We start from the raw sequence: 20,162 nt of genomic DNA, 5'->3' as shown, positions 1-20,162 counted from the left end.
TTCTTTTAGTAGAACGCAGTGTAGGTGACTCAAAGAGGCAGTATTTACCCGTTAGCAAAGCAAGCTTATAGACACCACTTGGATGGTTTAGAAAATTGGTATTAATCTCTTGAAATTAAATATACCATCCCTATTTCCTATAATATATGCAAAAAGAGTTACTTTTTAATATTCCACATTATGGATTGAAAAATTGAAACTGATTTTGATGATTAGTGAGCTGCAGAAGTCCAGAGAACAAGCCTCTCCTCTAATTCAGTCAGACCTCTGTGGTAGGAAGCACGCAGCTAGAACGAACATAATTCAAAACGGACTTATGAAATGTCTGCTGTGTGCACAGCACTGGACCCAGACTTCACTTGGGGAAAATGTATTGTGAGTTCAGAGATCGCTGAAAATAATGTTTTCTAATGTCCCTGGATACCTCTGGGTTTCTACCAGAAGCAAAATAGAAGACATGGTGGGAGGAATGGGAAGAAATAAATTTGTTTTAGAAATTCTACAAAAATAACAATTAAAACAGGTCCTCCCTTTAAGACAGGGCCTAGGAAGTAAATGGCATAACTACTGAACTGATGATTAACTTTTCATCAGGCCGTACCAGAAATGAACACAAAGCTATTTCCTTTTTTCCTTTTTTTAGAGGGATGTTTTTGCTATAGGATGCGTGCGCTCACCAGAGAGACAAAGAGTCAGAAAGCAAGAAATCATTTCCCAGGGAGGATGGCCACACAGCAATTTCTTCTCCTCCATTTTCCTCTTGGGATTTTGGGTATGCACGCACCTGCTTCTGGTGTGAGTTTTAAGTCCTTGGGTCCAGGACTCGAACTCTGGTCAACTACATGGGAGTCCAGCAACCTAAGTGTTACAGCATCTACTGGTCCCCAAAGCTGTTTCTAAAACACAGCAGCCATCTGGCTTACCTGCGGCTGATGATTCCTCATCCTCTTCATCTTCATCAGTGGGGGACGTCTGGTACACTCTAGGGTCCACAAAAGGAGTGAAGGAGGCCTTGGTGGTACTCCCCATGCCATACTAATCAATAGGCAAGAAGATTGAAAAGAGTAGGTAAGTAAATACTGCAGCAATAAAGCTAACAGTACTCTGCATGAGCTATGCGATGATTACAGACTCTTCGATCCACTTGTTCCATCCACTTGGCTGCTCATACTTCAGCCCCTCCCCCCAGTCAAAGTGGGGCCTACCTCTCTCCAACATCTCCTAGTATTGGCTACTCACTAGCCATTGCACATCTGTAGATTTCCATTAATTATTGGATTGCCAGAGCTGCAGCAAGAAAATTATACTTTGGACCATGTGTGTCACCTTAGTCCCTACATGACCACTGTAATACAGGTGACAGAGTACCTCTCTCTTTAAGTAAAAGCAATCTCATATCGACCAAATGGTCAGTGTGAAGAGTTGCCACAGTTGACAATAAACTAAGGGCATCTACACAGCAGCAGGTCTATACCTCATCCCAAACACAGAGTCGACTCAGTGGCTTCCTGGAGGGGCAGCCTTTGTGCCCGTCACGGTGGCCTGTCGAGGCAGGTAGACTTGTGCTGACTCCAAAGGCTTTACAAGCCTCGATTCAGGGAAAATTTCATGCAGGAATTGGATAATTTTCCTTCGCATGATAGTTTTCTTAAAAGAATACTTGCATTTAATGCTTTCTTGGAGGACTTCATGAAGATGTTTGGTTTGAGGGCAATGTGCCTCAAGAGGTTACTTAAACAGTATATCTCAAGGGCTTAAATAGCACCATGAAAACATGGAGTCAGAACTGGACTAGGGAATAGTAAACTCAGTATCAGTCTTTCATGCCACAACCTTCCATATTTGAGTTTTCGCAAGGGGCTACAATAGCCACCTCCCCATTCTGTCTGAGTTATAGTAATGTAAATTTGAACCTCAGTTACTAGAGTTGACATCTCTATAGCCTGAAACCCAGCTGTGTCCCTCGGGCAAGTTACTTAACCTCTCTGAGTCTCAGTACGCTCATCTATAAACACGATTGGTCCAGATGATGGCCGAGGACTTTTCAGTGTTCTGTTGCTTTGTGACTGCCCTACTTGAGTACCTGAATAAACAGTCACTTAGTAGAAACCAACCAAACTCATTTCAGGGAGCTTGGTAAAGTCTTGTTCCCGAAAAGCGCAGAGTTTCAAGTCCCCATGAAGGAGAACAGGACCGTGGGGCTGTTGTTGCCCAGCACCTACTTCAGTCCCAGAGTCCATCTCCTGGGGATGGGTGGAGACGCGCCCCAGACCCTCGGTTGGGGTCCCAGCTGGGGAGTGGCTCTGCTGCACCAGGTCTGGGAGGTTGATGTGGCCAGCGAAGCCATTGCTGTCACTGTGGCCAGATCGCTTCTTCTCGCTGGACGTCTGAGGGGCACAACACACAGGGGCATGAGAGAGGGAAGGGCAAGGGAGGTGTGACACCACCCCTCACACGGCACATGCGCAGGGCCTCCAAATCGACCCACTGGGGTGTGTGAAGGTAACATTCGCATTTCTAATTTACCTAAGAAAATAAAAAAGAAATTAAGCTTTGCTAATACTTAGCATATGGATTGACCCTGAGGGCTTCTGCTCCTACATGAGGGGCATCAGGGGTTACAGGGATGCCACAGGGCAGAGTGGATGTGTGGCCACAGCTCTGGCACTCTCCTGCAGTGTTGGCGTGCACATGGACCTGTCAGTTGGATTCGCAGGTCATCTAACTGGGTCACAGAGAAAGCAAAGCTATGACACAGATGTTGGATCTAAAGGACTGCTGACAAGAAGCAGTGGATGAGGTCCTCATCTACACCCAGTGTTCTCCAAGAAAATGCAGCCAGAATAACTAATAGAACTGACGGCAGATCTGAAGCAACACTGAAATAATCTCGAAGACCATTTGAAAACATGGATTTACAACCACTATTATAAGGTTGAATGTCTTAAAAAGTAACTACAGTGTTTTGTGACATAGACAGTAAACAATGAAGTCATCAGGCTAGGAAAGCATTTGAAGTGCCATTTACAGCATCTCTTTTTAACGCCTTTTGAAGATATCGTATAATGTATCTGTAGTGCAGTAGAACACACGTGGTACTTGAGGATAAACAGAATGGATCCCATGTGTGCTCTATCATAACCAAACTTACCCAAAGGATTGCATGACCCAATGACCCAATGCGTTTGGAAATCATTATTCTGAAAAGTGCCTCCCTGCCCAAATCTCAGGTAAGAAAGTCAGGATTAAAAGACAACGCTGGTCTCCAAAACCAGAGCCCACATCCGATTTACCATTCTTGCACTTGGCTCATTGAGGATTCCGAGCAGACCTGAGGAAGTAATCATTTCCCTCTCTGCCTTTTCTTTCTTTCATTCTTTGACACAACTTTTTTACTTTAATTTTTTATAAGGCGAAGGAGAGACAGAGAGAAAGAGAGACAAAATACTCTCCAGGGAGAAGAACACACCACAATCCTTTCTCCTCTTGGAATTTTAGACCCACATGTACACACCCAGCATGTTTTGCAGGCTGCCGTGTCTGGGACTCGAATTGCACTGTCAGCCATGTTGGATCCAGAGCCTTAACCATCATGACAACTGCTGGCTCCAATCCAGCCATTTTTTTTAAAAGAATTATTTATTTTTTACTTATTCCATTTGTTATTATTATTTTTTAACTTGATCAGACAGAGATAGAGAAAGGGATAAAGGGAAAGCGAGAAAGCAAGCTGCCAGGTCCGATGCTCAAACCACAGTCGGCCATGTGGCAATCCAGTGCCTTTAACCACCATGCCACCGCCACCTGCCGGGTCCTCGACCCAGCCATTTCTGAGTGTCTCTTAAGTGGAAACCTAGGAAGGAACCCTCTTTTGGGCTGGCATGGGCAAGGACTCATGCCATTTCTTGACTATCTCAACGGTCTGGCTTCTGTCTAGAGCTTGTCCTGGTCTCGCGATGATTGGTCTGCACCTGCCTGTGGTGGGAAGTGAAAGGAGGCACATTTTACTTGTTCTTGTGAGAAGAAACAGACACCTAAGTTCCCCTAAAGGTGCATGGAATTGATGTTATCAGGAAGCCTGAGACATTGCTAGAAAGCTCAGTGCTCTTGGGGCTTCTTGGCAACATCTCCTGGAGCAGAAACCACCCAGAGTGGGGCATCTTCGGGGCTCATCTAGTCTCGGTGTTTTTTTGCATCTTGTACCATCGCCCAGTCTCAGAGCCGAACATTTCCTCTTCTGAATGGCATTGAGGAAGTCCAGTCCCTCCTAATTTCTCTCATCGTCCCTATTTAAGTGTAGTTGGCTGCTTCTCCTTCCTCCTAACTTCTGCTCAAATACCAGAAAGCTTTTTAACATTTCTTCCAACTTCTCAGTAGCATAAATCACATATTATCTCTTTAGAATTCTTCTGTCCCTCTTGTGTCAGCAACATTATGATTCAAGTCCCAAACAGATGTAGACACATCGGTTATCAAAGAAGGACCTAAGGGGCTGCCGAGGGGAAGTGACCCAGAGGGCCAGAGGCTTCACGGAATCCAGCCAAGATCCCTGAATCTACCTTCTGCTATGTTATTACCCCTCTCCCCTTTTTTTCCTGTTTGTCCAAACAGTGCCTTATTAAACACTGCGAGCCGGTCACTCTACCAGGACCGTAAAGATCAATGGATGACAGCTCTGCTTATGAGGACCTTGTTAATAAAATACCAGCAACGTCTCTGGTCTTTAAACTGTCACCATTCCCATGGGATTGGGCACTGAGATGTTCTCTGTACCAGCTTATGCCATGGACTGTGCCGAAGCACTTCATATAAGGCATCCTGTTGAATCTCACAGTCATGCCATGGGGTAGCTTCCACTGGCCCCATTTAACAGGTGGGAAATGAACAAACTATAGTGCGAAGATTCCAGTGAACTTGCCCTGAGCAACATGGGTGCTAAGTAGTGAAATCAGGCCTTGAACCTGAGCTCTGGGCAGCACTATTATTCTAGGGGACTCTACTCCTGGCCATGGCTAAGTAACCAGGAGTCGATGCCTGTGACAAGTGGGACCAGATTCCCACTGGAATCCCCTCCACTCTGAGAGGCCTATTTCTGCCAGCAGCTTAGCTGAGCTGAGCGAGTGTCTTACAACAGAGCAGGCGGGAAGGAGCACGAGCCTGCGAGGGGAGAGAAAGCTCATCTGTGGAGACAGAGCAGAGGAGAAAATGGGAAGGAAAGCAGAGGGGAGGGCAGAGAGCCAGAGACGCGCACGTGAGAAGCTGCCTGCGCTCCCGTCACTTTTGAAGTTTCTGGTTCTAGTCCTCCAGAGGGGGCCGACTCGCTGCCTGCCTTCCTTGGGTTCCTTCCCTGAAGTATCTGAGTCTTTATTACATTCCCTCTACTTTTATTTTTTTTTCTCACAAGTTATGTTAAATGGGTTCTTTTTACTTGTTCCTTAAAGGGAAAAGAATCTTGAGGATGACAAGCCAGTGTTCCGATTCGGTGGGGACACTGGAGGGAGAGCGGCTGACACTGGGAAGGTGTCATGAACAGAGGCCCACGGAGTCCCAGCAAAGTCTTTGAGGAGGAAGGGAAGACAGAGCTTGACTCAGGATCTGCCGGGGGAGGATGGGCAGCCGTGAGTAAGGGATGATAGCTCTTCGGGCAGATTGGCTCCCATGGGTGTGCTGTGTGCTGTGTCCCGTGGGCTAGCGGACCGGGAAGGACGTATGCATGACAAGGTGGTTTGTGCATCTGACAGGACTGTGTTGAGTAGAGCTGGGATGTTCTCACAGAACCTTCAAGTCTACTCTTGGGAGACTCACAAGTCGAGTGGATTCTCCTTATGTTTGCCTTGGGGAACTGAACTTATAATAACAGCTACAAGTTAAATCTTACTAAAATGTGTTTTTATTTTATTTTCTTATTTTGTCAGGGATATATGTTAACCTGCATTTATCTTTTTAATACACGTACTTTTAGTGGATTTCAATTCAAGGTTTGTATGAGGGTTAATTTTATGAGCCGACCTGACTGAGCCATGGTATGCTCAGATTAAACATTTTTCTGGGTACAACTGTCAGAGTGTTTCTGGATGAAATTAGCATTTGGATTTAGACTCAGTAGATTGTTCTTCCCAAATTGAATGGGTATCATCCAATCCACTTCAATGCTTGGACAGACTAAAGGCAAAGGGAGAAGAAATTCCCTCTCCCTTTTTTCCTGCCTCACTACTTAGGTGTGGCATCTTATTTCCACCTGCCCTCAGACTGGAATTCATACCTCCAGTTTCCCTGAGTCTCCACCTTGAAGATGGTAGATTATGGGGCTCGGAGTTCTGTATCACATGAGCCACTTCCTCACAGTCTCTCTCTCTCTCTGCTATTTAAAAGCTCATGCTGAGGAAGGCACACTTTAGGAATTGAGAGGATGGAGATTTTGGGGTCCTCAGTAGATCAAATTCATAGAAGACACAGGTGAGTACTACTTGAGTGATGGCTCATAGCCACAGAATACTGGAGTGCTCTCAGCGGCATGGAGCTGTTTGGATGCGGCTGGCAAGGGAACTGAAAAATGGGGCTCCAAGTGTTCACTTGGAGGTGCTGTCGTGAAGACTCAAGTGAATTTTAAAGCACGGTAGAAACTGGAGTCAAAGAGGAACTCGCTCCAGAACATTCTCCCTCATGTTTCCCAAGAGGCAAACGATAGTGATAGATGGCCTCTCTCCACTTGCGTTGAAATGATCCACTCTCTGCATTGGCAGATTTATATTCTAGCACTACACAATGTCATCTTCAGCAGCCAAGTCCATTTTTCATTCCAGGCACACGTGGAAGAACTCTTTAGAGCCTACTTGAAGATTCAACAAGGCCACAAAGTGAAACTGTAGCGAGCTGATCTGTCAATTAGTCTTCCCGTGATAACCCCACTGCCAATTATGACGTGCATGGCCCCACTCATCTCAAAACTAGAGTTCCTTTCCTTCTTTCGAAAATGAGATGCCCTCTGCCTTTTGGGCAGCAAGACTTGCTATTAGGTCTCCCCACTTTCTCTTGGCCAAGCATCTCAGAGGGAAGAATGGGTAGTGACAAGTGAAGAATACAGCTCTGTGAAGAGAATGAAATACAGGGTTGTCGGAAAAGTCACGATGTATTTTTCTATGCAAAATGTGTCATGGCTTTTCTGATGACCCAATAAAATAAAATAAGTAACATTTATTGAATGCTTACATCCCTTAACTCATTTAATAGTCTTAACTACCTTATAAATCATAGACTATTATCTTTGAAATTTTATAGGGGATAAAACGGATGAAGGGAGAGGACCACATTAGCCCAGTGTAAGCAGTCATTACTTTCCTTCCAACTAAAAACCTGTTCTCAAACTTGTATGGTGACGAAGTGAAAAAGAAGAACAGAGGAATTTTCATTTGTCCAGGCCATTCTGGTTAGCACAGGCAGTATGGGAATGAGGACACGTCGGAAGGGCAGATGGAAGGGAACGTCTGTGTCTCACCCCATGAAAGGGCCAGCCATGGGCGGTTGATTGTTAAGGCAGCAAGATCCCACATGAGCAGTTGCGTGGTTCAAGTTCCAGACTTGAGAAATTGATAAACACAAACGGGTGTACCCAAACCCCGAAGGAGAATGGAGGTGAAGGGATTGCCGTGTGGCCATCTCCCATGGGGGGTGCTTTTTTACTCCCCCCTGCCCCCGTTTCTCTGGTGAGTGCACATGCCCTGTAGTGAGACTGAAAACAAAGCAAAACCTCAAACACCCACAGTGCTAGGTGCACTTTTAAGTAGGTCTGCGTAGTTCTTTGTTCGTTCACCAAACTGACTTAATGGTCTTTTTAATGTTGATTTACAGAGATGAGATGATACTGCCATTTCTTGAAACTACTTAGTATTTTCTGCATGAAACAGGCAAGGGTGAAACAGGGGCGAGGTGGGGGAGGGCATACGAGGTCCCTCTTGCTATCCAGAGAGACCGTTTATCTCTGCTTTCCCATCGTAAGAAACACCTGGGCTTGTCAGTTTTCTATCCTCAGGATCAAATTCGATATTCCAAGTTACATAGCTCCGACTGAAGAATTTGGACTATTGTAATTAAGTCACACTGCAAAGCTTAGAAGGATACAGGAAAGAGGTGGCAGACAATTAAAATCACTCAGCCATTTAGAAAACACAGGCTCTCTCCCGCCCCACTCCCATGCTTAAAATACATGCTTACAGGCTGTAAGCACTCCCTGTGAAAGCCCAAGTAGGAAAAGCACTTATGAAACGGACTGCCTCATCACTGTTTTTATACCGACTTACCTCTCTAATCATCAGGGTCCCTTCCCTTGAAATACTGCTGCTGAAAGAGTCGGCATGCGAGGTGTCCAGTCCGAGGGTGCCCACCATCCCCACATTGTACTGCTCGGTGCTCCCTGGAGCGCCTGTAGGTCTGAGACAGGAAGGAACGAGATTCACGCCAATGAATATTTAGGGAGTACCTGCTTCCTGTCCCTATTACGTCTATTGGGGCACAAACATTTTTTGCATAAAATTTACCATTTTAGCCATTTTTCACTGTGCATTTTAATGCCCCAAGTACATCCATATAGTTTTAATGTGCACTGATACCCAGGCTGGTACCTCCCCTTCTGCAGCCAGCCCTCTCCACCTGGGCTCTGCCCAGCAGCCAGAGCGCGCAGACATCTGGTTGTCACGGAAAACCTCTGAAGTTCCTTCTCCCACCTTCTTTGACAGAGGAAGCCTCTGTGCTGCTTTTACACAGGCTGTTCCCTCGCCGTGGAAAGCGTGGCCCTCCCTGGTTCATGGCCGGCTTTCTCTCATTCATCTGATCTCACCTTTTTATTTATTTCAGTTTATATTTATGTATTTATTTTACATGCAATCATTGTACATCTTTACTGTGCACAAGATTGCTTTTCCCAGCATGAAGGCAGTGCATATCAGTCAATTCGAAGATAGTACCAAATACATTATCATCAACAGATAGTTTCTCAGTTTTGTGTCTATTAAATGTTTGTTCTTTTCTCCCTCTGATACCCTCCCACCCACTCCATTATCCACCTCCTCTTATATTATCTCCAGTGGCCCTCCTTGCTACGATATTTTCCAATATTTCAGATTCTGCCACAGAGTCACAGAGCCACAGAGCCACAGAGCCACAGAGCCACAGAGCCACAGAGCCGACATCCAGGGCACATATGAAGCCGGGGCCAAAATGCCTGTCTTTCATGTTCTGGCTTGCTCTGCTTAGCTTTCAATCTTCCATATTCATCCACTTTCTATCAAAGGCTGGTTTTCTATGACTTTTTTCTTTTATGACTGAGTAGTATTCTTATGATTCTTTCTCCAAGTACCTATGGAGATCTTATTTCACTTTTTCCTCATCAGCCCTGTTCCTTCATGGCTCTCGCCACAATTTGTAATTCTTTATCTTTTTTACTGCCTTTTAATGCTCTCCTCTCTCCTCATCTTTATACACCCAGTAACCAGCACAGGTTTGGCACACAGGAGAGGTGCAAAAACGAATCATCAGATCAGTGGGTTTTATATGAGTTATAAAGAAGAAATACCAGTTAAGCACATTTTGGCTTATTGCGGGATCCAGGAACTAGGCTGTTAAAGCCTCTGAAGTCACCCCACACTATGGTATGTTTATTGGGAGCTTTTTCTTGCTACTGTGTATAAGATGTAATGGGAGAAGGTGACAGGGTCCCAGCACAGCCCCAAAGAGCACGCGCTGAAGTTTCCTAGGTGTCCTGTGGCACAGAGTACAGTGCCAGGTCTTGAGAAGTGATGACTGTCCCTAAGTGTCACCTTGGCTGGCAGAAGTGTCTCATCTGCATGACACAGAACATCTCTAATTTGGGAACTTGGAAACTGGAACCCATGGGGCTTATCCACAGGCTGAGCATGGTACAACATGGCTTCTGGAAAAACAATGTCAGTTTCTGCCTCTTTTTTAAAGTGGATTTTTGTAAAAATAGGGAAGCTATGAAGCCCTGTTTCTCTCTTAGGTGTATTAATTGCAACCTGTGCAATTTTACCCTTTTATTTGAATTGTTTCTTATATATTTAAAGTATATCTTTGGCCGCTTAGATCCTGCCTAAGTCTGAGGACTTGATGAAATATTCAATCCAAGAAGCAAGAAACACGCCAGATTTATGATGCTTCTGGGGTGCAGAAGACATATTTCAAGGATTTTCATCCAAAACAGAAAGGCAAAAAAATGAGTGGGTGAGTACAGACAAGAAAATGTATGGCAAGATGCTGATTTCAAAATGATTAAACGGGAGCAGCAGATTGAATGAATCTAAATGTGAGCTAGAACTGATGTGTTTGGAAAGAAATTCCAAAGAAGCAATTTCATGTTCAGTATCTCATTTCCAGAGAGCAGCTATTAATAGTGTTCCAGAGACATAAGAAAAGACATCACTGGAATGAATTCCTGGCATGCCGATAGACTAGCAAATCCAAATCGTTCTCAAAACTATGATTTCTTCACTCACATATTCAAAATTTTGTTTTATCTTATGTATCTCTTCTGTCTGTTTTAAAGCCACCCAAAATTCTAGTTTTGGAGAAGATGGTGCAAAGCCAATAAATTGATAAATGCAGGGTTTATCAAGAGCCGCCCAGGCAGGGAGCCACTTTCCTTCTTTATCAGTTGGAGGGCCCTTGCCTAGATCGGGCTTGATTAATCTGGTGACCACCACCTGGCTAGCACTCTGTACAACCAGGTTCTTCTTTGCCACAGTCAGAATCTTGAGAGTCAGGATAAATATATTTTCGTTCAATGTATTTATTTTTTTTACCTTGATAATACCATGTTCTGACTCTATCCACACATTTTAATCAGAAATATCGTAAATATGGATGAGTTTTCATTAAAAAAGTATGATTAGAGCTAATTCAAGGAAGACACTTTCCCAATATCTATGCATCTATACTGATATATATAAATAATTGAATAAATTAATAAATGAAGAAGAGGCAAATTTCCTGAACAGAAAACTCCAAATAAATGATATAGATACTCTACCCTTTGGAAGGGGAAGCATAATTCCTGACACCTCAGGACTGGACTGTGTACTATAGTGGCTTCCTATTAGAGAATTAAGTATGGAAAAGAGAGGAAAAAGAGTTTCTTTAAACCGAGAAACCTGAAAAACACTACCTCCATCAGGTGATCAAGTGTATAAGAACAGTTACAAATCGTGTCGACAGTATGTACTTTTGATATGAATGACAGAATGTCACATTACCTTTGCGATCCTCCTCCGCAAAACCCATAACCCTGGTCTACTCATGAGAATAACATCAGATAGCTCCAGTAAAGACATTCTCCAATCTCTCTAATCACTGCTCCCTAAAACTGCCAAGTTCCTCAAAAACAAGGATCCCAAGAAACTGTAACAGCCAAGAGCAATCTACAGAGACGTAGCAACTAACTGCAGTGTGGTGTCCTGGGTGACATTCTGGAAGAGAGAAAGGACGTTAGGGCAAAACTAAAGAACCTGAGTAAACTATGAACTTCAGTTCATAACAGTGCGCCAATACTGGCTCATTAGTTACAACGTGTACCATACTAGTGCCTGCTGCTAATAACACAGGAAACTGTGTGGGGCAAGGGTGGAGGGGGTTGTAACAGGAAAACACTGTATTATATGCTCAAATTCTTTTTGCAAATCTAAACCTATTATTAGAAAAGTAAAGTTTATTAAGTTTATTAATAATAAAAGAATGGACCAGCAGGTAGCATATTGGTTAAAGGTGCTGGATTCCCACATGGCTGACTATGGTTTGAGTCTCAGACCTGACAACTTGCTTTCTCTCTCTCTTTCTCTCTCTCTCTTTCTTTGTCTCTCTCTGGTGAGTGCATGTGCCCTATGACAAAAATAAAAAAATAATGATAATAATGAAATTAAATTAAAATTTGTAAAAACATGTAATAAGGGACCAGCAGATGGCATCACGGTTATGTCGCTGGACTCCCACATAGTTGACCACGGTTCAAGCCCCAGACTCGGTGGCTTAAACTCACATCAGGCACGTGTATGTGTATGTCCAAGATCCTGAGAGGAAAATGGAGGAGAAAGGATTGTAGCATGGTCATTCCTCCAGGGAATGATTTCTTGCTTTCTGTCCCTTTGCTTCTCTCTGTCTTTCCAGCAAATGACCCACTCTATAGCAAAAACCTCTCTAAAAAAACAAAACACCAAAAAACAGAAAACAAACAAACAAAGAAAAATAGTCCATTATAAAAAAACTTGCTAAGGCTAAAACAACAACTATAACATTTTATAGGTAACATAATCCTTTTTCTACAAGTTATTTTTCCAGCATAAAGATGAAGTGGGAAAAATTAGGTGTCCAAAATCCTATACAGACTATATAAAACAAAACAAAACAAACAGAACAAAAACCTCTACTGATTAGAAGAAAGTCTATAGGAAATTTACTGTAATTAGGCCTCAGGTTTAGAACAATAATTTCCTCTAATTGGATTTGTCAAAGTGCTCCTGGAGGTATTGGTTTAAATCAATTTGTACATGCTTCTTGAACATGCCTTGCGCTATCTGGAAGGGCCTTGGTTTGGCACTGGGTAGTGGGTATAAAAGCTGAACATCCTATATCCCCTATAACTATAGGGATAAGAGAGAATGACGGGTGGAGAGAGGGATCGTTGAAAAGAAAAGAAGGATGTGAGAAAAGCATGAGGCCTCCACAGGCCCAACAAGGAGGTAAGTTTGGTGGGAACAAACTTACCTGGGGGTCATGAGCTCCAGGAACGAAAAGGGTCGGTTGAAGGAAACTAAGGGCAGAGCATGACCAGAGTGACCCCCACAACTTCAGTGAGTCCAGGCCTGAACAACGGCTGGCGGGTAGAGGGTGTGAGGCAAGGGGAGAACTCCCATAGCCCAGAGGCGGGCGACAGGCTCCAGTCAGGGCCTCTTAGTGACAGTGGGATGTAGGGAACACAAAGAAATGCGCCTTTCCTTGCACTGCTGAGACTGGGAAGGATTCACGGACTGTGCAGGCCAAGAGTGTGCCGTGCATGTGTTGCCCGGACGCCTGTGCTGGCACCCTGGGGAAGGGACGAGGGCGACGGCATGCCTCATTGCCTTGCTTCAGTGGCTCAGGGGAACTGATGCACCGTTCCTTCCCTCCTTCCTATTCCATAAAGCTTCCATTTTCCCCAATTTTAAAGGCATAGATATTGGGTACCAAGAGATGGCGTAACGGTTATGTCATTGGGCTCACACGAGGCCCAGACAGGGCAACTTGAAACACACTGGGGGCCTAAAATCCCGAGAGGAGAATGGAGGAGAAAGGCTGCAGCATGGTCATCCCCCTGGGGGGTAATTTCTCACTTCTCGTTTCGCTTTCTTTCTGGCAAGCACACGAACCCTATTGTAAAAATCTCTCTAAAAAAAGGAGTACATGTCCATCCTACAATTGGGGATACATATATAATATAAAAATCCCTCATAGCTGTGTCATCCAGAGGTAATCGCTTATATCATTTTGGTCTATTTCCCTTTATTATTTTTCCCTGGCGTTCTATTTCTGAGAAGCTTTTTGGTGTACTCTTTATCGTAGAGAACTGTGTTACAGTTTATTTTTATTTTCTGCCCTAAAAAATACATATAGCACAAAATATAAAAGCTTATCGCAACCAAAAATGATAATAAGGATGTTTATAAGAAGCACTTTAGCCTCAAAACATTCTATTCTTAAAGAAACAATTGTTTTCTAATGAATATTTAATAGTGTGAAATTTCTTAGACATGTAACTATCACATTATAGAACAGATTTTATATGTTTTCTATGCATATAAAATACGTGTATTTATCACATTGGAATAAATACACATGTATTCAAAGGAAGTTATAAAAGCTTGTAAAAATGTAATTAAACTGCACATTTATTTTAGTACAAAAATTTTTGAAATCTATGCATCATCTTTATAATATGGATTTTGAGGACTTGCGCTCATACATTTGCACTCGCTTCTGAGTATATTTCACATTTGAGATAAAATATTTTAAATGCTCTTTAGTGGATGATCATCTCGATCTATCTAAAACTGACCAGTTCTTCAAGCATGCTTCTATACATACGCATTTTCTGATAGTTTCAGCTTGTTATTCCTTACCTGGATTATAGTAATAGATCCTCTCAAATTGCTTTCCTAGTGTCTAGTCTGTCCTCTTTCCAAATTATCTTGCTGAAAAAAAAATCACCTTTGAAAATAGTACTGATCTTGTCATTCTCCAGTTCCTCCAGTAGCTCCTATTAGCTACAGGAGAGAGGGCACCCTTCAAGGTCCGACTTCCTGAATCCTAACTTCCCGGGACTTCCCTTCCCTTATGCCCAACATTCCGCCAAACCTTCCATGTCTTCACTGCGACTCCTCCGCCTGCCTGAGAGTGCAGCATCACCTGTTCTTTTCTTCCTTGTGACAGCTATTTGCACACATCTTTCTTTTGACTTAAGCTCTAAACTCTTTGAAGGCAGGACTTGGGGTTTCAATTCAGGGCACGTAGACAATAGACGACAGCCACAGGTGGCCCCCTGCGTTCCAGAGACCACGCAAGGTGTTCAGAGTAGAGTGATGACCAAGGCACAGTCCCCACTCTTGGAAATCTCACAGGCCAGAGGGGGAGAAAGACAAGTACCAGCGGTTCTTGTTGGAGGCACCACGTGAACCTGCAGGATCCACACGGATGCTGTGACAGCACAGACGGAGAACGCGCTCCCTCGGTGCAGGCTGTGTGGTGGGGAGGTGATTTTTAAAGGTATGGGGAAGTGTGAGACCGCAGAGAGAAGGGCAGGGGACTTCTGAGAGATGGCTGTTTGGCAGTGGGGGAAAGGTCCCAGGTTTGCCTCTAGGGTAGGTGGGTGAACACCATTCAAAGCCTTGTAAAATCTGATGAGGGCTTAAAAGTGAGTTTCTTTCCCAAACTGTATTTGTTTTTATTCTCTGAATGTTTATATTAACCTGCCATTTTCCACATGCACTTTTGCCTCTAAATGGAATATAAACTTGTTTGGGGACCAGCAAATGGCGTAATAGTTACATTGCTGGACTTAGTTGACCCCGATTCGTGTCCTGGACTCAATTTAAAACTCATGCCGAGCGTGTGTACGTGTGTGCCCAAGGTCCTGAGAGAACGGAGAAAGGATTGTGGTGTGGCCCTTCCCCCTGGGGGGATGATTTCTCACTTTCTGTTTCTCTCGGTCTCACTGTCGAGTGCATGCGCCCTATAGTAAAAATCTCTCTCAAAATACATACGTGTATAAATAAATAAACTTCTTTAAAAGAAACTTTCTGCATGTTTATTGGTTGTTTGCATTTGTATTTCCCCATTCATGATAGAGTGTGTGTGCTCTCCTGAGAGAGACATCCTGAGCAGGGCTGTCCCCTCGCTCCAGCCCTCCTGCCCACCTGAGTCCTGGGAACACATGCACTAGAGGCTGAGGACTCGATCTGCCATCAGCACGTGGCACCTGCTCCACACTCTGGTTTGCTACTGAGTTTGCCCTGAGGCTGGGCCAAGAATACAGCCTTTTTGGAGGCAGACTCCAAATATGTACGTCTCAAGTCTGTCAGAGCCCTCCACCTGGGCGTCTAACACACGGTGGGAGTCTTAGCGATTTTTAAATTCCATAATCTACTCTCAGCCTGATGGCGGTACGCTCAGTGTCTTCGGGGAGTTCAAAACATCTGTTAGAAGAATTAAGTAGTGCTGAGTCAAGACCAAAACTGAAAGGGCCAGCATGTTTTGCAAAAATGTTCTGGATTAGTGATTTTGCCCGTAGAACAATTTTACTCACCGTTAAAAAAGCAATTTCATACAGTTTGTTTCAAAATGTCACATTTTCGTATATTTATGGTGGCCAGTAACTGGGTAATCAACAGTAAAATAACAAGCATGGGTTTTCAGCTATGATTATTAGATTTGCCCCTCTGAATTGCTCGTACGTAATGATGGTTAATCAATGGATGAAGGCCCCTGCAGAGTGGCCAGCTAGCTCTCCAATCCCTGCTGGACAGGACAGTCATTTGGGGCCTGAAAAGATATCTTTTCTGTGTGGAATGAGTGTGACCTGCTGGTCAGTACTAGTAGCTAAGCCAAAGAAATGGAGGTGAACAAAGAGTAAAGATGGGAAGTTAGCATTGTGTTAGTTACGGTAAACCAAGACAGTGGTGCCGTGTGTTTTATCTGGGAGAGGAAATAGAAGCATTTGTATTTGAACGTGGTTCGGTGAATATGTTTGTTTGAATCAGAATATAATTTGGAATGAGGATAGATTCTTTTATAGGATCTATTCTAGTGAGAAAACAAAAAAGTAAACTCCTCTCTCACTTAAGAAACAGGAAAAGGAGAAAAAGGGGAAAAATTAAAGATTATAATTACTAAGGTAAATATAGGTAGGTATACACACACACACACCACACACACACACACACACACACACATGTATTTATCAGTATAAATATTAAAAAAAAAAAGATGGCAGAGAGACTGACACAAAATATGTGAACACTGGGACCAGTAGATGGCATAATAGTGACATCGCTGGACCCCCATGTAGTCAACTGCGGTTAGTCTCAGACCCAGTGGCTTAAAACTCACACTGTGTGTGTGTGTGTGTGTGTGTGTGTGTGTGGGTGGGCGCAAAATCCTGAGCGGAAAATGGAGAATGTTTGCAGCATGGCCATCTCCCTGGGGGGTGATTTCTCACTCTCTGTCTCTCTCTGTCCCTCTGTCAAGTACACACGCCCTGTAGCAAAAATCTCTCTCTCTCAAAACAAACAAACAAACAAACAAACAAACAAACAAACCAGTATGTGGAAAACACACGGACCAAAGGAAAAAGACCAAGTAGACAATGAGAGGGATGAAGTAGAAAACCCTTAATGGGGAATATTTAAGTCAAATGCTTGGAAGTGTCTCTGCGTGATGGTGACCCCGACCCTTCCGCAGAGACACTAACCCACAACGCCTCGTGCGTTCCTCCTTACTCATCAGGGGTGGTGGGGAAGAAATGGATGCCGCGTGTTGTTCAATTTAGTCCCTGTATAAAATTGCCTTTCATTTTCCTCTTTTAGTTCGAGGGAGAAAGGCACATGCCAACAGTTTGGCTGTCAATACTGTTTGCCCTGGAGGTGAAAGAACCAAGAAAGAGTCACCAAAGGGGCAGTGGGGCTGACATGGAGGAAAACATGTGACGTGCAGCCCTACAAATGTGACATATGCTAAGTGACTGTCTACAGAGAGATCATTCCAGAACTCTGCTATAATAAAGTCCCAGACCCCCAAGTCAACTTATCTTGCCAGTGACCCACACATGAGCTTCCATTTCTAATCACATTTCTAGTCCCCTCTTAGCCTGCATTTAGAAAGTAACCCTCTTACATCAGTCTGGGTATGTCGCTGACAGCCACCGTCCCATCATGGGTCTCACTCTCTCCATCTTCCTCCTCTTCTTCACTACTCTCTGATTCCTCGCTAGAAGAGGAGTAATCGGTCACCTTCTTCAGTGGGCGGTTTGTTTCTTCAATCCGGAGTTCTCTTAATTCTTTAGCTAATGCCGTCAGATCCTACAAAATAAAAGTTCATTCAGCACATGAATTGTAGAACTGACCAAAGCTATGTCTCTCAGCAAGTCAGTGCTCCAGCTTAAGCAACGAGGAAAAGAAAAAAAAAAGCTCTATATAGAACAAACATAGTTACTGCATGGAACTAAGAAAACGATGTTTGTGGCGTGTAGAAGCTAGGAAAGAAAGATGAAATCAATTTAAACTTTTGTTCAAAACCAATAGCTAGACTGAGACTGCTCAGTTCTGAATTCATATGTGTACATATGTGTATGTACATTGCATGTATACACATACATACACACATTAGGTTCTTTTTTATTTTGAGAAGGTGGAGTTGGGCATCCTCAGAGGTAATGAGAAAAAATGTGGGCTTAGAAATTGTTCTGCAGTATTCTGAGACTCCTGCCCCAGCCGAAATCACGGCCTTGCCCCTCTTAGATCACCACTATACCAAAATCCAGCACCCGTCACGGAACAGAGCAATCCCCAAAGTTCCAGCAACTACAAGGACTCGTTGGTGTGTCATCATTCCCTGGAGAGCAGAGGCACCACATCAAACAATGGCCCACCCCAAAGCCTAGTGCCAATGACATTTATAGCCACGGAGCTGAGTTTATCAAGAGGACCAGGGCCGGGGTGGTGGGGGCGTTCTCATCTGGAGTGATAGGTGTTTCGTTTTCTTTTGTTTCAAATTCTAAGACACTCTGGTGAAGGCCACTGAAATGAATATGCGAACACCAAAAGGAAGAGAGAGTTTCTCAGTTTTCCATGAGTATGATGAAACCTTTAGCCTTATGGATGGGATGAAGTGGCGTTTAATCACCAGGCACATTGCAGGCAGTGTGCTGAGTATCTGACTACCTCGTATTTTACATGCTTTCAGAGCAATGCAGAGGGAAGCAGTTCTGCAAAAGCATGGCCGCTCTAATTGGCATGGGTTAAACTGCCCACTGCGCATAGCATGCAAATGAGGAAAAAGCAATTTGACATCAGTCTTACCATTTCTCCCTACATTAGTGACCCATGTGGGAATCAGAGCATTCGGTGAGAGACAGGGGATTAGGGAGAAAGAAACTCATTGAAAAATACTAAATCCTACAGTTTTCTTACGGCCATATTCTCTCTTTATTTCAAATCCAGAAATATATTTATCCAATTCACCTGATGTAGGATTAGAACAATCAAAGTGGTCTAAATGACATTTGAGAATTCATCCTAACTGGTTAGGGAAAAGACTGCTAAGGGTGTAGAGCTAAGTAATAATTTTATTTTGAGAGGACAACAAACCCTCCTGTTTCCCCACTGCCACCTATATATCAGGCATTACTACTTTGGTTAAGACTAGGAGAAGAAATACTTTAGGGGTTTAGCTTAGGAAGATCAAGGTATTAAGTGGAGTCTTTTTTTTTTTTTTAAATTTCATAAAAATCAAAGGGAAACGATGACCTGTTACACTATCCTGAAGTCACCACAGTTGAAGCTCTTAAAACAGGGAAGCTCCTGAAAATCTGAACTCAGCACTGAATTCACAACCTAGCTAGGGCTTTTACACACACACACACACACACACACACACACACACAGCCTCGATCTCAGTGGGTATATTCACCCCATCCATTAAAGTGAAAATAGAATTATAGTCTAAAGGCTCAAGGGTGTTTAAGCATAATGGAGACTAGGAAGAAGAGAGAACTACAACATGGAGTTTTACACAAATTTATTTCTGGTTTCATTGGCAATCCACCAAAATCGGAGAGGCTCACATCCAGATTTCAGCTTTTTAGTTTTTACTTCCTCTTGACAATTGCCAACGCTTCTGTTTAACGAATGGGGCAAATGCGATGCTGTGCTTGAGCACATCGAGAAGCACAGCTAAGGCCATGAGGAAAGGCTATTACACCCTTCAAACCAGCAAAATAATAACACATTAGATAAACTCATTTTGCATTTTGATTTCTGCATATTAAGATTATGTTAAGTCTCCTCAAAGAATATGACTAGCATTTAAAATGTTACTTGTCATCAAAAATGACACTTTGTCATAATTTAAAGAGAGAATATGGTTTTAAAGAGTTTATTTCTATTGTCAATAATTCAGTAACTAAATATAACAATATTAGCTATGATTTAAATACTTAAATGAATGACACATTTTCCCCAGGGCTTGGTCTTCCTTACCGTCGACATTTGAAACAAAACAAAAGAGATTTAAAAACATTACAATTCTTCAGGAATAGTTAGTTAGACCGTAGTCCAGTGATTTAAAGAAAATTTTACTTGTTATCATGGCCAAAATTTTTCTAAACACTGTATTTAGAAACACATTAAAGTTATGACCTCCTTTATAATTTTTGTTTTATTATAATTTTTTTGTTCTTGTGTTACTAAAAAGCTATCTTTCCTGAAATATTCAAAATAATTGGCAATTTCTTTAAGGTTTAATTGTTAACAGTTTGGACGATGAGACATATATGAAAATCCCAAAGTAACAATGAGTAACCCAAAAGTAGTATCCCCGGTCAAAGGAAATTAATCTTCCACTGCCAATAGTTT

At 43.1% G+C, this 20,162-nt stretch overlaps 1 protein-coding gene across 5 annotated transcripts in view; it reads right to left on the bottom strand.

The window, feature by feature from the left end:
* Positions 1 to 20,162, bottom strand: part of TNIK (TRAF2 and NCK interacting kinase) — a 417,539-nt gene that overhangs the window by 20,787 nt on the left and 376,590 nt on the right. For all 5 annotated transcript variants that reach the window (XM_006155057.3, XM_027774424.1, XM_027774425.1 and 2 more), the window contains 4 exons: positions 17,425 to 17,609; positions 8,298 to 8,427; positions 2,223 to 2,387; positions 924 to 1,035 (listed from right to left, as the gene is read on the bottom strand). In XM_006155057.3, the coding sequence (XP_006155119.1) occupies positions 924 to 1,035; positions 2,223 to 2,387; positions 8,298 to 8,427; positions 17,425 to 17,609 (592 nt within the window). The remainder of the gene's footprint in view (positions 1 to 923; positions 1,036 to 2,222; positions 2,388 to 8,297; positions 8,428 to 17,424; positions 17,610 to 20,162) is intronic.

Source organism: Tupaia chinensis, unplaced genomic scaffold (assembly GCF_000334495.1).
Source record: "Tupaia chinensis unplaced genomic scaffold, TupChi_1.0 Scaffold000430_1, whole genome shotgun sequence".
Taxonomy (NCBI): Eukaryota; Metazoa; Chordata; class Mammalia; order Scandentia; family Tupaiidae; genus Tupaia; species Tupaia belangeri.
The sequence above is the reverse complement of the archived record's forward strand: the minus strand, read 5'-3'. Positions and strand labels throughout refer to the sequence as shown.